Source organism: Sorex araneus, chromosome 2 (genome assembly GCF_027595985.1).
Source record: "Sorex araneus isolate mSorAra2 chromosome 2, mSorAra2.pri, whole genome shotgun sequence".
Taxonomy (NCBI): Eukaryota; Metazoa; Chordata; class Mammalia; order Eulipotyphla; family Soricidae; genus Sorex; species Sorex araneus.
In genome coordinates, this window is record NC_073303.1 from 42,303,924 (window position 1) to 42,321,001 (window position 17,078).

Here is a 17,078-nt window from a genome sequence, read left to right on the forward strand (position 1 = left end):
TAGTGACAGGTCCACGTGGTCCCTCCCCTGGGATGAGGTCCACGAGGCCCCTCCCCCTGGACGCCTGGCCGGAGCCGCCTGGACGGTTGCAGGAGAAGGGCTGGGGACCAGACTTCCTTCCCCGTGGTTCTTCTGCCTTCTTGGGGTTCGCGTTCTCTGCGTCCCGCCCAATCAGGGGGCGTGCCCGTAGAGTCCCCGCCCACCAGGGGGGCGTGTCCAGAGTTTTCACGCCCCACATGGGGCGTGTCCCGCCCCGCCGCGCCCCGCCCCGCCCCCGACGGCCCCAGCCCGGCAGTGCAGAGGCGGCGCGGCCGAGCGTGCAGCATGCCCCGCGGGGGGAGGCCCGGGGGTCGCGCGGGGGGCGCCACGGCCTCCCCGGCCAACCACACAGGTGAGGCGCAGGGCCGCGGCGCTCACGGACGGGGACGCTGCGGGGCGCACACTGGCGCGCACAGACGGGCGGCGGGGCTCGCGTCCCGGGCGGCGTGTTCCCGACCCTCCCGCCCCTTCGGGGCGCGCCGTGGGGTCGCGGCCAGACCAGGTGCCTGCCCGCAGCCGCAGCGCGGGGGGCTCTGTTGAGTTCCCTCCGACTCTGAGAGTGGCCGGGAGGGTTCGGCCACACGTGCCTTGGCTGGGGGGGGGGGGGTGCGAATGCAACTCACGAAGCCTTCGGGGAACAGAACCGGGCCCCCCAGGCCCTTGCAGCCCCCCGAGGCTCGCTTTGGCGGTGAGTGGAGCATCCGGCACACGTGTGTCCCGGCACAGGTGCTGGCGTGGCAGCACCAAGTGTGGAAACTGGCGGTTCCCTGCGTCCTCCCGCAGCTGCGGGTGCGGCGATCCGGAACCGACCCTACAGCTGGGTGTGAGTTTATCTCCTTTCCCTCCCCTGGACAGGCTGCGGGCTCCGAGAGGGCCGGGTGTGGGGCACAGTGCATTGCGGGGCCAGGAGGCGGAGCAAAGGTGGGGGCTTGGCGGTCAGCTGCGGAGGGAGAGAGCAGAAGGCTGGTCTGAGGACTCTTCCTAGCACCCGATGGGGTAGTGGAGTCACAGTGGCTCCTGACGCAGATGTCAGCCCTGGGGCTCCAGCCCTCCCAGCCCCTTCCAGGACCCCTCTCCCACTTCTGACCTGTAGTGGGTACCCCTGATCCTTGCCTCGGTTTCCTTTTGTGCTCAGCGGTTGGTATGTTGCAGTGGGGTGTGCGTTTTTCCTAAATCTGGAATGGGGTTCCCTGTGGTCTTCCCAGAGCAGGCAGAGTGCCCCCAAGTCAGGCTAGGCATTGCCATCCAGGCCCTTCCCTTCTCTGCTGGGCACTGCTTGCAGGGGCTTGCATGGCTAGGAGGGTCTGGGTGCCAGCCTTGAGTCTTCCAGTGCCTGCAGCCCCCAGCCCCGGCCCTGCCCCGAGGGCCATGCCGGCTTGCCCTGATCTAGAAGATTGTCCGGGAACAAGCCCTTCAGGAAGAGGGACTCCGGGTTCCAACAGCCAGAAGGGCCCCTCCCTTGGAGGAAGGGCCTGGCAGTGGGGCAGCGGCAGCTCTGAGTGGGAGGCCTGGTCTGTGGCACCCACTAGCCACACAGTGACGCCGTCACAGAGGTCATCCTTGGGAATGGGGACAGCCCACATGTCCCCGGGTCTGCGGGGGTGTGGACTGGACAGTTCCTGGGCAGAGGCTTCTGGATCTCCCCGGGCCTGGGCCCCACCCCAGAGAAGTTTGGGGACACACTTCCTAGTGGAGACGGAGGAAGAAATGTTCAGCTGTCTGAGCGGCCCTGTCTGAGGGGGGCTGGGAGGGCTGGCTGCTTACGGGACCATGAGCCAGGGCTGCCCCCACGCCCTCCACTCGCCCCCCTGCCCCTGAGAGCTGCATCCTGGACCAGTCCCCCAGGAACACCTCCGCATACACCAGGCAGTTGATTTTGAAGGACTTTTGGGGGGTTGCGCGTTCAGGAACCTTTTACTGTAGCTACATTACCTTTCAGCAGCAATCCAGGCACCCACTGGGGGAGAGGCTGTCATGTGGCAGAATGCAGGGGTGCATACCCGTCCCCTTCTCAGACCTCCATGAAATTCCTCCCTTGGGCTCCCTCTGAAGCTGAGACTCAGTGATGAAGTGATTCCCTCAGGGCCCGGCAGCCGCCTGTGACCTGCTCCCCACCCCCTACCTCTTGTCTCAGGAGGCCACTGTCGAGGTGCCCTGGGGGCCCAGGCTTGGGGGCCTGCGGGTCCGGAAGGCCAGCAGTGAGGGCAGGCCTGTGTCCAAGGTTCCAGATAAAACATTAACAGGCCAGGATTGTTCTCCCCGTGGGGGATGGGCAGGCGGGGGGTGGGGGTGGGGGCAGGGGGAGGCACTGGCTGGAGAAGGTGCTGCGCTAGGCCAGTGAAAGGGGGCAGCAGGGGCGTGTCCTCTCCTGGTGGCAGGCTCAAGTGGATACATGTGTTCCCTTGTCACTGGTGTGTCTTGTTTGCCTAAAATGCATTGCATTTGTGTCTCCACTGTTGTTTTTCTCTTTGGATAAGGTTGACTTCCCCATAATAAAAAAAGAGGGATACCTAGTGTTCAGGGGGGAAATGTGCAGAAGATAAAAGGGTGCGTCTTTGAGTCACCCCCAACCCGCATGGGCTCAGGAAATGCAAACTGGGGAGCTACCATAGCTACTAGGAAACCAGGAAGGGGGGCGTGCCGGAGGGGCTGGGCCAGGAAGGGGTCACCTAGGGATTTGCCTTAGATGTCAAGTGTGGGGTAGGATGTATGTGTGTGGAGGGGTGTGTGTGTGTGTGTGTGTGTAGGGTCCTTGGGGGTCTTTAGGCTGATAGTGGAGTCGCAGCAGTGCCTGCGGGTCTCCAGTCTGGCGGGGCTCAGTGATGGATACTGAGGGTCTCCAAGCTGGGGTTGGGGGCTCCGTAAAGAACACCAGGGGTCTTTAGCCTGGGCTGGGGGTCGGGAAGGGGTCCTGGGGCTCTCATGGCTGGTTTGGGTATTCCTGGGGGTGTCGGAGGTTTGCAGCCACCTGACCACTCCGGTCCCTACCTGCTGTCCATTGGTCAGGCTGTGGTTGACTCCTCGGAGCAGTCTGAGAGACCGGGGAGGGGTGGTGGTGGAGGGGGGTGTTGCACCTTCCAGCCCAGTACTGCCAGCCGAGGCCATTGGAGGCCCAGCCAGTATACACAGGGGACGAGGGTCAGTCGGCCTCAGTTCCCTGATCTGGAAAGAAGCAGCGGCCGAGAGAAGTGTGTGGAAGGCGGGAAGCCCCTCCCAGGCACTTTCTGCCCCTGCCCCGGGCACTGCCCGAAGACTCCTGGGGCCTTTCAGGCCTTCCATTCTCCTGGGCACAGGCCATCGGGTTTGTGGGCGGGACGCTGAGTGGGGCAGGCTGAGGGTGGCCAGGCCCGGGAGGGGAGATTCATCCCAAGGGTTGCACCTGCAGAGGGGGCCGTGTCCCCTCCCCACAGCAAAGCAGCCACTACTGCCCCCCCTTTTGCCTCCCACCCCAGCCCAGACAGACCCCAGGATGCCAGCAGTAGTGCCCCTGGGTGGCAGAGGCTGTGGAGGACGCAGCTCCCCCAGACTCCCGTCTTCCTGTCTGCGGGGCCGCCAAACCACACCCTGCAGCTTAGGACAAGACCCCTGCCCGTGAGGGGCTGCAGCCCCCGGCGCCGCTCCAGCTGCGTGCCCACGTGTACCCATGTCCCTGATCTCCGGAGCAAATCCCAAGGCCACTTCCCTTCTCGGGTGAAGCCACCCTTGGGGCGGTGCCCAGGAACTGCCGAGCCCCCTTGTTCTCTCCTTGACTAGGGGACTCCTGGGGGCAGCATCGCGGGGACACTCCGTGCTGCCCTGCAGATACACGGGAGGCGGCTGCGAGACCCGTGCAGTGTCATCACAGATGGGCCCCTCGAGCGGAACCCGCAGCAGCACAGGATGTGGCGGGGACACGGCGACTTCCCACCTGCTGTGCACACTTGGGGCGCCTGCTGAGCGCACAGAGGCACCCCTGGCCGCAGCCTTGATGCTGAAACGCCTCTGCCTCAGCTGTGTCCCTCGGGCATCTGTTCTGTGGACGGGGCTGGGTGGGCCCCCGCAGGGCCAGGGGTACCAGTGGGCAGACAGGTGGGCAGTCCAGTCTGTTCACTAGGAACATGCCAGGCTCTCTCCTGGCATCTGATGTGTTCTCAAACATGCCGCAGCGCTGGAAGAGTTTGTGGTGGGCATCCTCGCTGCCCGCAGACCCCCTGCCTTCTGCCCTCAAGGCACCTCTGTTCCCATTCCTGGGAAGGTCTCGTTGCGTCTTTAAAGGACATACCTCCAGCTGTCCCTTCCTGCTCTCCTGGGACGCTGGCAGACCGTGGGCCAGTGCTCGGTGGACAGCTGAGGGCACCCCTGCTGGCTCCCACTGTGGCCTCTCCACAGGGCACTTGGGCCGGGGAGAAAGAAGGTGCCCGGAGCAGGGAAGAATGGAGAAGTCGCAGCTCTAAATTGAGGACTGGGAAGTGCCGTTGCCTGGCAACCCTGGGGAGGGGCCCACGTGGCCGGCCCATGGCTGCTGTGGCGGGTCTGCCCATCCCAGAAACCCGGCCACTCCCTGCCACTGGACGGCCTTGGATGGCCAGGGGTTCGGGCAGAGGATCCTGGAAAAGACCAGACATTCCTGCGTTCTCGGGGCGGGGCGAGGAGTGCGGCCAGAGCGCTTTCCTGTCCACTCGTTCACTCATTCTTTCTTCACTTCGTTCATTGAATTCATTCATTCATTCGCTCATCATTCAATTCATTCACTCCCACATTCATCATTGGTGTCTCTGGAGACAGTATGGGCCTGATCGAAGAGCCCAGAATGTGACTGATGTCTCCTGTACCACTCAGTACTAGTGGCCCCAGGCCTCGGGGTAAGGCAGGCGAGCGGGGAATGTCTGGGGGAGCAAGTGGGGCGCAGGGGCCATGCAGCGTTCTCCAGGGTCCAGAGCCCCGGGGCTGTGCTCCCGCCCCCCAGCTCCCTCCCAGTCCACCAGGCTGCACCGCCCGTCGTCCATCCTGATCAAGCTCAGAGGCCAAGCACACTCTCTTAGACTTAAAATCTGCATTTCTTTGACACAATTGATACAATTGATTTTTTTTGTGTGGGGGAGGCAAGGTTGGGCCTTACAGAGGTGCTCAGGGCTTACTCCTGCCTCAGTGCTCAGAGATTACTCTTGTCAGGGCTCTGGGGACCCAGTGGGGGGTCTGGCATCAAACCCAGGTTGGCCCCATGCAAAGCCAATGCCTTAACTCCTGACACAGCCCGTGATGTAATTGAACCTCCCAGTCAGCCGCGTCGAGCCGCCGTGTGAATCCTTGGTTTGGTACGTTTAGAGGGTCCGTTCAGTGGCTTTCACCATCAGCTTCGTCAGTTGTGGGATATTTTCATTCCTCCAGAAGGAGGCCCCTGATCAGGAGACTCGACTCCCACTTGGCCCCTCTACCTAGCCCCAGGACAAGTGCTGCTCCGCCTTCTGTCCCTGTCCACGTGCCTGTTCTGGCCGTCTTCCCTAAACGGGTCATGCAAAGGATGGTCTTCCATGTTGCTTCTTCGTCAGCATCGCGTTCATTCCAGGCCCATTTCTCTGGCACTGTCTCACAGCTGGGGCTGGATGTTGTCCCACTGGGCCGCCTTTCTTGGTCCACCAAGCCGCTGAAGGGCATTGGGTGTTTTATCTGACTGCTTTGAATGATGCTTCTGTGGGGCTGCATTTTTCCTGCCTCCCACTCTAGCCTGAAGGGACAGTGCAGGATTGGTCCTGCATGTGTGGGAAAAGTTATCGAGTGACCATCCTGTCTTACATTCCAACTTGGACCCTGGGGGCTCCAGACTGCACATCCTGGGCCCAGCCTGCCTGGTGTGGGGGATTTGGAGTTGGGGGCTGGGGGGGGGGCGGGGGGATGTGCCTTTGCCCACAGCTTGAATGTGGGCTGTGCATTTCTCAGCAACTGTGGTGTCCCCCTGAGACTGTTCAAGAAACACCTCCTTCACACCCCCACCCCCACCCCCGAGTTGCTAAACTGTCTTTTTACAGCTTAATGAGCTGCTATACATTCTCCCAACAGGTTACTCATCAGATATGTGATTGAAAATATTTCCTTCCAGGGCCGGAGCGATAGCACAGCAGGCAGGGCCTTTGCCTTGCTCGAGGCCGACCAGGGTTGCATCTCAGGCATCCCAGGGGGTCCCCCGAGCACCGCCAGGAGGAATTCCTGAGTGCAGTCAGGAGGAATCCCTGAGCATTGCTGGGTATGACCCAAAAGCAAAATAATAATAGTAATAATAATAATAAAATATTTCCCTCCATGGGACTTCTCTTTCCCCTTTTTTGATCCTTTCCTGCAGAGTTCAGCATTTGTGTTATTTTGAGACTCGGTTTACTCATCTCTTTTTCCCCCCCTCTTTGTCCTTTGACTTTTGGTGGCACATCTTAGGCCGCAGTCAGGAGGGGTTGCCTGCCTCTTTCCTAAAAATCTTGTAGTTTTAGCTCTTCTTAGATTCTTTGTATTTATTTGGTTTTAGTTTTTGGTGTTCAGGCCATACCGACTGGTGCTCAGGGGTTACTCCCGACTCTGCATTCAGGGATCACTCGTAGCAGTGCTCAGGGGACCTTATGGGGTCCTGGGGATCAGACCCAGCCGAGATACATATCAGGCAAGTGCCTTAACCCCTGTCCTATCTCTCCGGGCCTTTGATTCTTTTTGTTTGTTTGGGGGCTATACCTGGTGATACTCAGGGATTGCTCTTGTCTCTGTGCTCAGGGATCACTCCTGGCATTGCTCAGGGGACCAAATGGGATGCCAGGGATCCAACCCAGGTCTGCCGAGTGCAGGGCAGGTGCCTTACCTGCTGTGCTATTGCGAAATAGCATTTTTTTTTCACTTTTAAGTTGATGTCTGGATCTGCCAGGCAGAGACGCACTGCTTTCAGGCGCAGCTGCCAAGGTCCTGGCGTTGCTGGCTGAAGAATGTTCTTCCCCACGAGGCTCGTGGCCCCCTGCTGAGCACCAGCAGACCACAGAGGATTTCTAAACTGCATCTGTCCCCTCGCCCTCACCTCTGTTCCAAAGCCGCCGCCACCACTTTGTTTGCGCACTGCGGATTTGTGCTGAAGTGTTGAAATAAGGAAGTATTGCGTCTTCCAACCTTGTTCTTCTTTTTTCAAGGTCTAGCCTCTTTAGGCTCTCCAGATCATTTGCATTTCCACGGTGCCTTTCAGGAGTGCCTTGTCCACCGTCAGGTCTAGCCGAGCCCCGTGGGGGAGACAGCAGAACCTCCCGTCCTGCCAGCGCGTCGTGTTGGCCGTTCACCTGGGTCTTCTTCCAGGATGTTTTATCGTTTTCAGGGTTTTAAACTTCTTTTGCAAAATACACCTCTAATTCACGGTTTCTTGATGCTCTTATAAATGAGATTGTTTTCTTTGATTCCTTTTCAGTTTCCTCCTTGCCACCACGCTGAAATGCAGCAGAGTTTTGTTTGTTGATATTACACCTGCAGCCCTCGTGAGCTTGTGTATTAATTGCCAGCAGTTTTTTTTTTTTTTTAGCAAATAGCTGGTGTTTCTAGCTATAGGATCATCTCACCCAATCAGAAATTTTGTTACTTCCTTTTCTTGTAACTAGCTTTCATTCCTTTAAGAGCAGGGTAACACTGTCTCCTGTTGTTCATAGATTTGCTTGAGCAGGCACCAGTAGCATCTCCAATGTGAGACTTGTTGTTACTGTTTTTAGCATATCGAATAAGCCACAGATAAGTTTCCAGGCTCTGCTGTGTGGGCGGGATACTCTCGGTAGCTTGCCGGGCTCTTCAAGAGGGACAGAGGAATCGAACCCGGGTCTGCCGCGTGTAAGGCAAAAGTCCTACCTGCTGTGCTATCGCTCCAGTCCTTTAAAAAAAAAAAATTGTCGGACTGGGGCCAGAGAAATAGGACACGGTTAATGCACTTGCCTTGCATGCAGCTGATCCCAGTTTGAATCCCTACACCATTGGGACCCCCAGCCACCACCAGGAATGATGCTTGAGCACCACCAGGAGTAAGCCCTGAGCACCGCTGGAAGTGACTCCTGAGCACTGCCGAATGTACCCCAAAATACCAAAAAATTTAAATTATGGGACCACACCCAGCTGTTCTCACCCAGGCTAGTGGTACCCAGGTCAGGGGCAGGGAATTTCAGGACCCACCCATGGGTGCTGGGGTCTGGGTGTGTGAGGGATTAAACCCAGGGCCTTGGGCAGGCAAGACCACTCCTGCTCCCCAGCTGCTCACGTTTGTTTTTTCCCCTCTTAGCCTGCCATTTGTGTTTTGTCTGCTGGGCTCTTTCTTCTGTGTCGTGATGGTCACATAGGAGACCGCGCTCTGCCCCAGGCCAGTGCAGAGACCTGCCCACACCCCACGCCCTCCTTCCTCCATTCAGCTCAGGGCCTTTGGCCTTGAGGCTGCTTGGCTCCCCTGCAGGGGTGCTAATGATTACCCCCCACGTTCTCCAGGGGACAGCGAGAGGTTCTGCAAGCAGAGCCTTGGGGGCTTCAGGACTGCTGGAGAGGGGAGAGTATGGTGGGGTTCACATGCTGGAGGGAGGTCCTGGGGCCTCAGCGCTTTTTGTGCAGGGTGAGGATTGGCCCGGGGGCGTCTGCACCTGTGTGTGGGAACAGTCTTACCCCAGGTGCGGGGATGTCAGCTACACTGGTCCCTGTGTGCTGCCCACATAGGCCACACTTCCAGCGTGACGGGCTTCCCCTGTGCTCTGGGACCAGCTCAAGGTACACAGTCAGAATCAGAAACTTCCAGGGAGGCTGAAGGAAGAACCTCTTGCCTGGTACTCTGGGAAATCCAAAGCATGTTGTGACCGCATCGTTCTGCCACTAATAGCACCTATGGGCCCCTCACATGGGACACAGATGCTGGCAGGACAATCCCTGGGACTCAGCTTGTCCCTGTGACTCTGAAGCTTTTCACACAAAGGACTGTGTCATGTGCCAGGCAGAGGGTACGTGTGTGTGCATGCTGTGAGCATGCACGCATGTTCACGTCTGTCCACATATATGTTGTGAGCATGTACATTTGGGTGTATGTCTCTCCACATCTATGCACACTGCACAGTGTGTTGGTTTCTGTCCACATGTATGCATGCTGTGAGCATGCAGGTGTGCACATGTGTCTCTAGGTGTGTCCATGTGTTGGCATGCAGATTTGCACGTGTGTCTATGCCTGTGATGTCCACATCTGTGCACACTGTACACATGCAGTGCATGTCCACATCAGTGTGCGAGCATATTTATATGTGCTGTTTGCATGCCCACACCTATATATACCTGTCTGTGACGTGTGTACATGCTGTGCATATGCACCTCCACGTCCATGTGTGCATGTCTGCTCACACATGTGTGTGAGCTGTTTGCTTGAATGTGTGTTGTGCTCATGCACAGGCGTGCCTACACCCATGTGCACAACCTGGTTTACACGTGTGTGTGAGGATGTGTCCTGATCGTCTCAGGCACGTACCCCGGACACCTGCAGGCTCCATCTTCTCTCTGCCCGAGTGGCTCTGAGCGAGCATCCTTGGAAAGAGCCTGGAAGTGATGCATGGGACGCAGGTTCTTAATCCACTTCACCAGCCCCTGCCATAGGTATGAAAGAAATGGCTCCCAGACCTGGGAAGACTTCACCCAGGGGCTTTTCAGTCTTTTCCACATTGAAGAGTGGAAAAAAAAATGCTTGCTTGCTTGGTTGCTTCCTTCCTTCCTTCCTTCCTTCCTTCCTTCCTTCCTTCCTTCCTTCCTTCCTTCCTTCCTTCCTTCCTTCCTTCCTTCCTTCCTTCCTTCCTCCCTCCCTCCCTCCCTCTCTCTCTCCCTCCTTCTTCCCTCCCTCCCACACGCAGTGGTGCTTGAGACCACCCCGTGTCTGGGATACAGCCTGACTGTGCAAGTCCAGAGCAGGCGCTGTGGCCCCCCCGCCGTCTCCCCTGCCCGGCCGCCTGTCAGTGGGTCTGTCTCCTTAGCTTCCTGTGAGCAGGCGAGCATCGTGCATGTCTGCAGACGTGAATTGCTTGTTCACACATGAATCGTTTGCTTCATACCACAGCATTTGTGGTACCGGGGGATCGAATCCAGGGCCCCACATGTGCTTCAGCACTTCAGGGCTAAACCTTTCTCCTTTGCTTCCCAAATCTCTTTCTCCAGTTCTTCCCATCTGACTGGTTTGTTTTCCAGTGATTAGAGTGCAGGAAGGTTGTTGCTTGGTTTCTCATGCTACCCAGTCTGCCTTTGCTTCTCGGAGCCGGGCTTTGGTGAGTGTCACGTGCTTGCTCTTGTCTCCTCATGCATATTCCAGATTTCAAGTCTGTGCTTTTCGCTTAATGTGAAAAAAAAAAAAATCTTGTTCATTAAAGTGGGACTCATGGGGCTGGAGCCATAGTCCAGTGGGTAGGGTCCTTGCCTTCTACGCCAGCAACCTGAGTTCAATCCCCAGCACCCCATGTGGTACCCTAAGCCCCACTAGGAGTGATCCCTGAGCACAGGGCCAGGAGTAAGTCCTGAGCACTACCAGGTAAGTTCCAAAAAACAAAAAGATCCAAAAAACAAAAAAAGAAAAGGGACTCACCCCACCTTTGTCCGCACAGGCCATGTGGGTGCCACTTCAAGATGGCCCTGGGACCTTCTCGGGAGGGGCCGCGGGTGCCTGCCATGCCTTCCAGGTGGAACCCTCATGCTGTGTCCCCTCTCCCTCCACAGGCACGTGCAGGCAGCTGCAGCCGCCCCCCCGGGGCACCATCCAGGTCCTTCGTGGGAACGGCACCTCTGCGGGCACCATGCTTGTCTTCCACTGCCCCTCAGGCCACCAGATGTTGGGGTCCGGCCTCCTCACCTGTGTCTGGAAGGGGAGCCTTGCCGAGTGGTCTTCAGATGCCCCCGTGTGCAAGTGTGAGGCCTGTGCCCTGTCGGGGGGGCAGGAGGGACTGACCCCCGCATGGCGGAGGGTGCGAGGGCTGCCTGCGCCCGTGTGTGGTTCCTGTCCCAGCAGCTGCTCTGGGCCCAGCTTGTGCTGCACACCAAGGCTGCTTGTCCTGCGGGCCTGGGAGCAGTCCCTTCTCAGGAGGAGGCGTTTTCACTCATTCATTCACTCCTTTAGCCAATCACACGTTCACTCATTCATTTACTCACCCACTGACCCATCCATCCATTCTCTCATTTATTCATTCATCCATTCACTTATCCATTCATTCACTCATTTATTTACTTATTCATCTGCACATTCATTAATTCTTTTCCTCATTCACTTATTCATTCATTCACTTATCCCCCAATTTATTAACTCATTCATCCATTTACTCGCTCATTCACTCATCCATTCATTTATTCATTCATTCACTCTTCCATATGTCCATAGCCATAGACCAGGATAGGCTCTTCTATGTGTCAGACTTCTAGGGCCTGCGGGTACCGAGCCCTGGGCTGTACCTGGCGGACCCCCAGTCTGCAAGAGGGGCTGGCTTTTAGGTGCTCATCGCATCAGAGCTTCCCAGAGCAAGGCCACCTCCCGCCTGCCTCTTGTTCTGTGCGCTGTGGCGAAAAAGGGCCTGGGAGACTCCGTCCAGAGCCCCAGGGTCGTCGGGGTTAGTGCTCCTGTGGCTAGCACGCGGCCCTGTGACCACAGCAGCTTTGAGGCCAGGACATGTGGTTTCATCCTGACCACTCACTGTCCACCAGAGCCGGAGGGGAGGTGAGCGGCACTGGGTACAGAGGAGAAATGGGCCTTGCCCGGCTTGGGGGGTTCTGGGTCCAGAACTAGCTTGAGAACCTGTTGTGACTCGTTGGTCAGACCATGTTGCCACCCTATGGCTCTGCTATGCCGAAGCCCGTTACCACCGACTCCCACACACCCTCCAGACCCTGTTCGACCACCGTCGGGGGGGAAGGGGGTGCAGTCTTCTGCCCTGGCTCAATGACCCCCATGCACAGACCAGGGGTCCCGCTGGGCGAGCCCCGGCCCCAAGGCCTGGCCTTCTCTCTGCAGCCCTGCCTGCGCACGAGACCTTCGGCTTCAGGGTGGCCGTGGTGGCGTCCATCGTCAGCTCAGCCATCATCCTGCTCATGTCCGTGGCCTTCCTGACCTGCTGCCTCATGCGGTGCGTGAAGAGGAGCGAGCAGCAAAGGGCCGACAGGTAGGCTGACATGGCTGCAGCTCGGGGGTGGCCTGGACCCCCTGGGCCAGAGGCAGAGGGCCGGAGGGGCCCCCAGTGCGGTGACACTGAGCATCCTGCCATGGAGGATTCAGGGACTCATGCTCACGGGCCTCGGCAAAGCTGTGGGTGACGGGCACGTGCCAGTGTGCTGGGGTCCTGCTGTGGGGGGGCTCTGGGCGGGCCAAGGGCCGGGTGGGCATCGTCGGCATCTGCCAGGACCACTTTGTGAAAAGTGAGATTCTGTGGTTTACAATCGTGGTTTCTAATGCACATGATTCTAGCGCCACACTCGCCACTCGTGTGCCCACCTCCCGCCCCCAAAGACTCCACACCCCTCCCTCCCATCCCCTGACCCCCAACACAGTTGTGTGCCCTCAGCTGGACCACTGCGGGCCTTTGTTGCTGCCTTGCTGGGTCGTTCAGTCGCCCCCAGGAAAGAGATTGTGTTTGTTCTACGTCTAGAACACGGCAGGGGACAGCATGCAGGGGTGGGCAACAGTGACCCCCTGACGGTGAGGCCCAGGTGCCCCAGGGGGCCCCACACACCGCAGCCCACCTGCAAAGGGACAGCCTGGACACAGAGGCCTCTGACCTCCTGTCTCTCCCCAGGGCGGCCCAGCTGTGGCTCCAGCTGCGCGGAGAGGACCTGGAGACCGTGCAGGCCGCCTACCTGGGCATCAAGGGCTTTGGTGCCGGTGGCAGCAGCGAGCCCAGGAACTGGCCCAGCCAGGCACATGACAACCACAGTTTCACCAGGTGTGCCGGGCATGGGTGCTGGGCATGGGTGCAGGGCGGGAACCAGACCTGCAGGCTGCACACGGAGACCCATCCTCAGGCGGGAGGTGGGGCTCGGCTCCCTGGGGAATGCCCACCTGTCTGGAAACAAACCTGCAGGGAAGCGGAAGCTTCCGGAGCCGCAAGGGTCCTGAGTATGCACTGGGCTTGCTCCCCGCCCATGGCCGCCTTCCCCCTCTCCCTCTCTCCACAGGCTCTCTGTCTCTCTGGCTCTCCCTCTCTGGCTCTCTGAACACACACACAGACACACACACACACACAGATACACACACGCACACACACAGACACAGAGACACACACAGAGACATACACAAAGATTCCTACTCAAACACACTCCATACACACGACACTCAGAGACACACACTCTACACTGCGGCCACACATGGCCCGGGCCACGCCCTCACGCCCATACAGCTCCCGGGCTGGCTTCACACGCAGACCACCATGGCCTCGCTGCCCGCACTCTGCAGTGGACCCCGCTCCCAGTTGCCGTTGGTACCGTGGCCACAGCAGAGACTGTGGCGCTGCCCCTGACATGGGCCGGGCCGGGCCCGGTGCTGGGGCTGAAGGCCCCTAGTGACAGCCCCTGACCTGGAGCCTCTGTCCAACAGGAGCAGCTGCAGCCAGTTAGTGGCCGAGGGGGCAGGAGAGGGCTCTCTGCTCGTCACAGTCCTGCCAGGCTTCTTCCGGGGACCGCGGGGGACCGTGTGCTTCTGCCCGCAGAGTCCCACGCGGGAGCCCTCAGAGCCGGCCCTGCCAGGGTTTGGTTTGCTTTCTCTTTCTCCCACACTGCTTTTATGATGTCAAAAGAACATGCCCGTGGTGGGAGTGGGGCTGAGCTCCCCCGCCTGCGCCCAGCTGACGCCTCCTTTCCCCGCAGTGACCTCGGGGAGGGCCCCCGTGACTTGGCCATGAACAAGGACCCCTGGAGCACGGCGCCTGCCCCCCTGAGTGCCAGCAACTTCATCAGCTCCCAAGGCGTGATGGTGCACACAGGAGCCCTGGGGCCGCCTCTGTCCGTCTCCAGGCCTGTCGTGGGGCCCAGACCCATGGCCTATGCCCCAGGCTGACGAAGGCTCGGCCGCTTGCGGCTCCACACCGGGGCCTTGTGTGGCCCCAAGACTGGCCCGTCCCTTTCTGCCTTAGGGAGCCGCCCGGGGCCCGGCTGGGGACCCCTGGGACTCTCCGGCCCTGGGAGGGCCTTGGCTGTCGCTGTTTATAGAGACTCCCTGCCTTGACGGTACCACGAGAACCACAGCCCAGCTGCCGGCTCGCTCCGATGCACCCCTGCCAAGACCCCGGCGGGGATTTTCAGTGAACTTGGGCTGCGGAGCGGAGTGGGGGAAGCGCGGTGGGGCCTGTGAGCAGAGACTCAGCCCACACTGGGCAGGTGCTGGGGAGGGTGTGAAACAGCCATTTCTGATGCTGCACACACAGCGGTCAGTGTCTGTCTCTGCTCCCACTGCAGCCACCTGTCCTCCTGGTGGCTGGCCGAGATGCAGCCGCCACAGACTGGCCGGCTGGACAGACTGGCCGGCTGGCGGGTGGGGTGCTGCTGCCATCCACACTGCCCTGGTGGGGTCGTGGCCACCAGGAGAGTCCCCAAGTGCCAGCCTGGCCTTCCAGGCCTGGAGTCGCGCGTCCTGCTCAGTGGGGGAGGCGGCTGGGCTTGTCCGGTCCCATCCTGCCACGCTCCTGCTGGGCCCTGCTTGCTCCCACGGGCTGTGTTTGTTCCATTTAGCATGACCTGGTGCTTCTTCTACAGCCACCCCTGCACCTCTGTGCCCGGAGTGTCCCCTTCACCGGCTGAGCCCCACATCTCTTCCACACCAGCTCAGGTTTGGCTCTGGGGGCCGGGGAGCAGTGTGGGGGTTGTTAAGGCACTTGGTTTGCGTGTGCTTGGATCCTGGCCCCGCACAGTGGGGCTGAGCCCCACTCTGGAATATAGTTTGGGCTCTGGCCTGCCGCGGTTCGGGGTATCAGGCTGTAGAGGTGAGGGGCTGACTTTTGTCCTCCACCTTCCCCAGAGGCCTTGGAGCCTGAACAGGCTCAGAGGAGGGTCTGAGCTGCCCCCCCCGCCTCCAACATGTTTTCCCGTCCCTTCCAAGTAAACCCGGCTGCAGCCTGCTCGTCTCAGGCCATCGGGGACTCCCGGAGTGAGTCCGGGCGGCTGACATCTGTCGTGGCTTCAGGGCATGCTCTGGGGGCTCTTGAGGGTGCCTAGGGACACAGTGCCCACCACAGCCATGCGGGGTTCCCGCGGCAGGGCCCTGGCCACCTCAGGAGGGTCCCCCAGCTCCTGTAGAGCGCTGGGCACCCTCCAAGGTTCCGGGTGCATTGAGGGTCAGGGCACACACTGGTCACTAGAGGTGAGGAGCAGTTCCTTGTGTCTGTCAGAAGTTCCTGGCACCTCAGCAGGGGTTTGGACTGAGAAGGCTCCTAGTCCCCTTGTCCTAAGGCTTCCACCTCAAGCTTCCTGTCCTTGACAAGGCAAGGGGGCCAGAGGCCAGCGGGGCAGGATTGGCGGTTCCTGCAAGGGGCGGGGCCTCTGGTCCTGGAGCCTTTGCCAGGAGCTGGGCGAAGGGCACAGCCAGGTACCCGGCTCCTCCCCAGGAGGGCTTGGAGGGGAAGGCAGAGGCACTCACTCCGAGAAGACCTGGGGTCCCCTCCCCGCCTGTGTCTTGGCCTGGGATCGACCAGGGTTAGCAGCCGCTTAGCCCGGGAGTAGGGGACCCACATCCTCCCACACGCGTCACGGAGGCTTCTAGCCCTGGAAGGAGCAGGAAGGGCCAAGCTAACTGCCGACAGACCTCTGCCGATTGTTCCAGAAGCCTCTTCAAGTGCTGTTTCTAGGGACCCTGAGAGGGGCTTCCCTCTCTCCTGTCCCCTGTGCTGGACAAGTCACGTGACCTGTCCCTCAGTGACCTAGGAATGTCTCTGACCTTCTCGGAGATCTGTAGACCAGCCTGCAGCAGGCGGCACCTACGTCTGGGTCAGCTCAGCAGGCACAAGAGCAGATGGACCCCGTGGGCGGCAGCTGCTGTCTGGGCTTGGGGCCAGAGCTGCAGGCCTGGGGCCTCCCAGTGTGACCCTTCACAGAGGTGTCCTGGGGAGCATGCAGGGGGAGGGGAGTCAGCGTTCAGACCCTGACCCTGCGGGACCTTGTTCTAACCCCCACGGACATCTTCACAGGCCCCCCTTCCGGGCACGGTCAGGCTGGTGTTGGGGCTCCAACACACGGGTTTTGAGGGGTACACCCACCATGCACAGCAGCTCCCCAAGTCTCAGGGGCTCACACAGATGCATACTCCTGGCCCACAGGAGATGTTGGGGTGATGGCGGGGACTTCTGCTAGGCAGATGGTTCAGGGGCCCAGCTGGGGGTCAGCCCCGTACAAACACGCAGCCCCCGAGGCTGGGGAAGGGTAATGGGTTCATGCCAGTGGCGTGCCTACTGTGTGCATGATGCAGGGAGCAGGCACAGAAGCCTGCTCACCCACAGAAGCCAGCTCGGAAGCAAGGCTGGTAAGGTCCAGGCTTTCAGCTCAAGTAACTTGAGTCACCAGGAGACTCACCAGCCAGGAATCCCAGCAGTGACCTTGACCCATGCACCAGAGTTCTTAGATCTCGACCCCCAGAGCATGTCACCTAGTCTAGAGGTGAGACCACTGGTGGCTTTTGGAGGAGAGGTCCCTGGCCCCAGAGTGCAGCTAGCAGAGGCCGGGCTGGGGCTTCTGGGAGCATCTCTGAAGCTTCACCAGCCTGATTGGTACCTACTGGTTGCCCAGGAACCGGCTGAGTCTCAGTGAAAACACCGTGTGTGGCCTGTGCTCCTTCCCTGGGCAGCCGGGACTCAGTGGTGTGGCCCAGGGAACAGCCCGGACGGGGGACTGTCAGTCTCCCCACAGTGTCCCGCTGGCCAGCAGGAGGATGAGGTCCGCTCAGCCTCCAGACTGTTCCTGCCACCACCAAAGCCCTGATGCCGATTTCCCTGTGGCTTTCTGCTCCCCCACCTACCCAGAGCCCACCCGGCTGCCCATCTCCGCATCTCCCGCTCTGCCCAGCGTCCTCCCGGCTGGGCCCTGGCTGAAGT

At 59.8% G+C, this 17,078-nt stretch overlaps 1 protein-coding gene across 1 annotated transcript; it reads left to right on the forward strand.

Annotated features, from left to right (window-relative positions):
• Positions 1–302: 302 nt before the first annotated feature.
• SUSD3 (sushi domain containing 3) lies at positions 303–14,478 on the forward strand. Its single transcript, XM_055128669.1, has 5 exons — positions 303–391; positions 10,741–10,929; positions 12,023–12,170; positions 12,801–12,947; positions 13,867–14,478. The coding sequence occupies exons 1-5, from the start codon at positions 325–327 to the stop codon at positions 14,054–14,056; spliced, it is 741 nt and encodes a 246-aa protein (XP_054984644.1). The 5' UTR covers positions 303–324; the 3' UTR covers positions 14,057–14,478.
• Positions 14,479–17,078: the final 2,600 nt, after the last annotated feature.

Excerpts from the sequence above, each read along its gene's own strand:
- SUSD3 (XM_055128669.1), top strand. The coding sequence starts at position 325 with ATGCCCCGCGGGGGGAGGCCCGGGGGTCGCGCGGGGGGCGCCACGGCC. Across the intron at positions 12,171-12,800 it reads GAGCAGCAAAGGGCCGACAG|GGCGGCCCAGCTGTGGCTCC; the intron begins GTAGGCTGACAT and ends GTCTCTCCCCAG. Across the intron at positions 12,948-13,866 it reads GACAACCACAGTTTCACCAG|TGACCTCGGGGAGGGCCCCC; the intron begins GTGTGCCGGGCA and ends CTTTCCCCGCAG.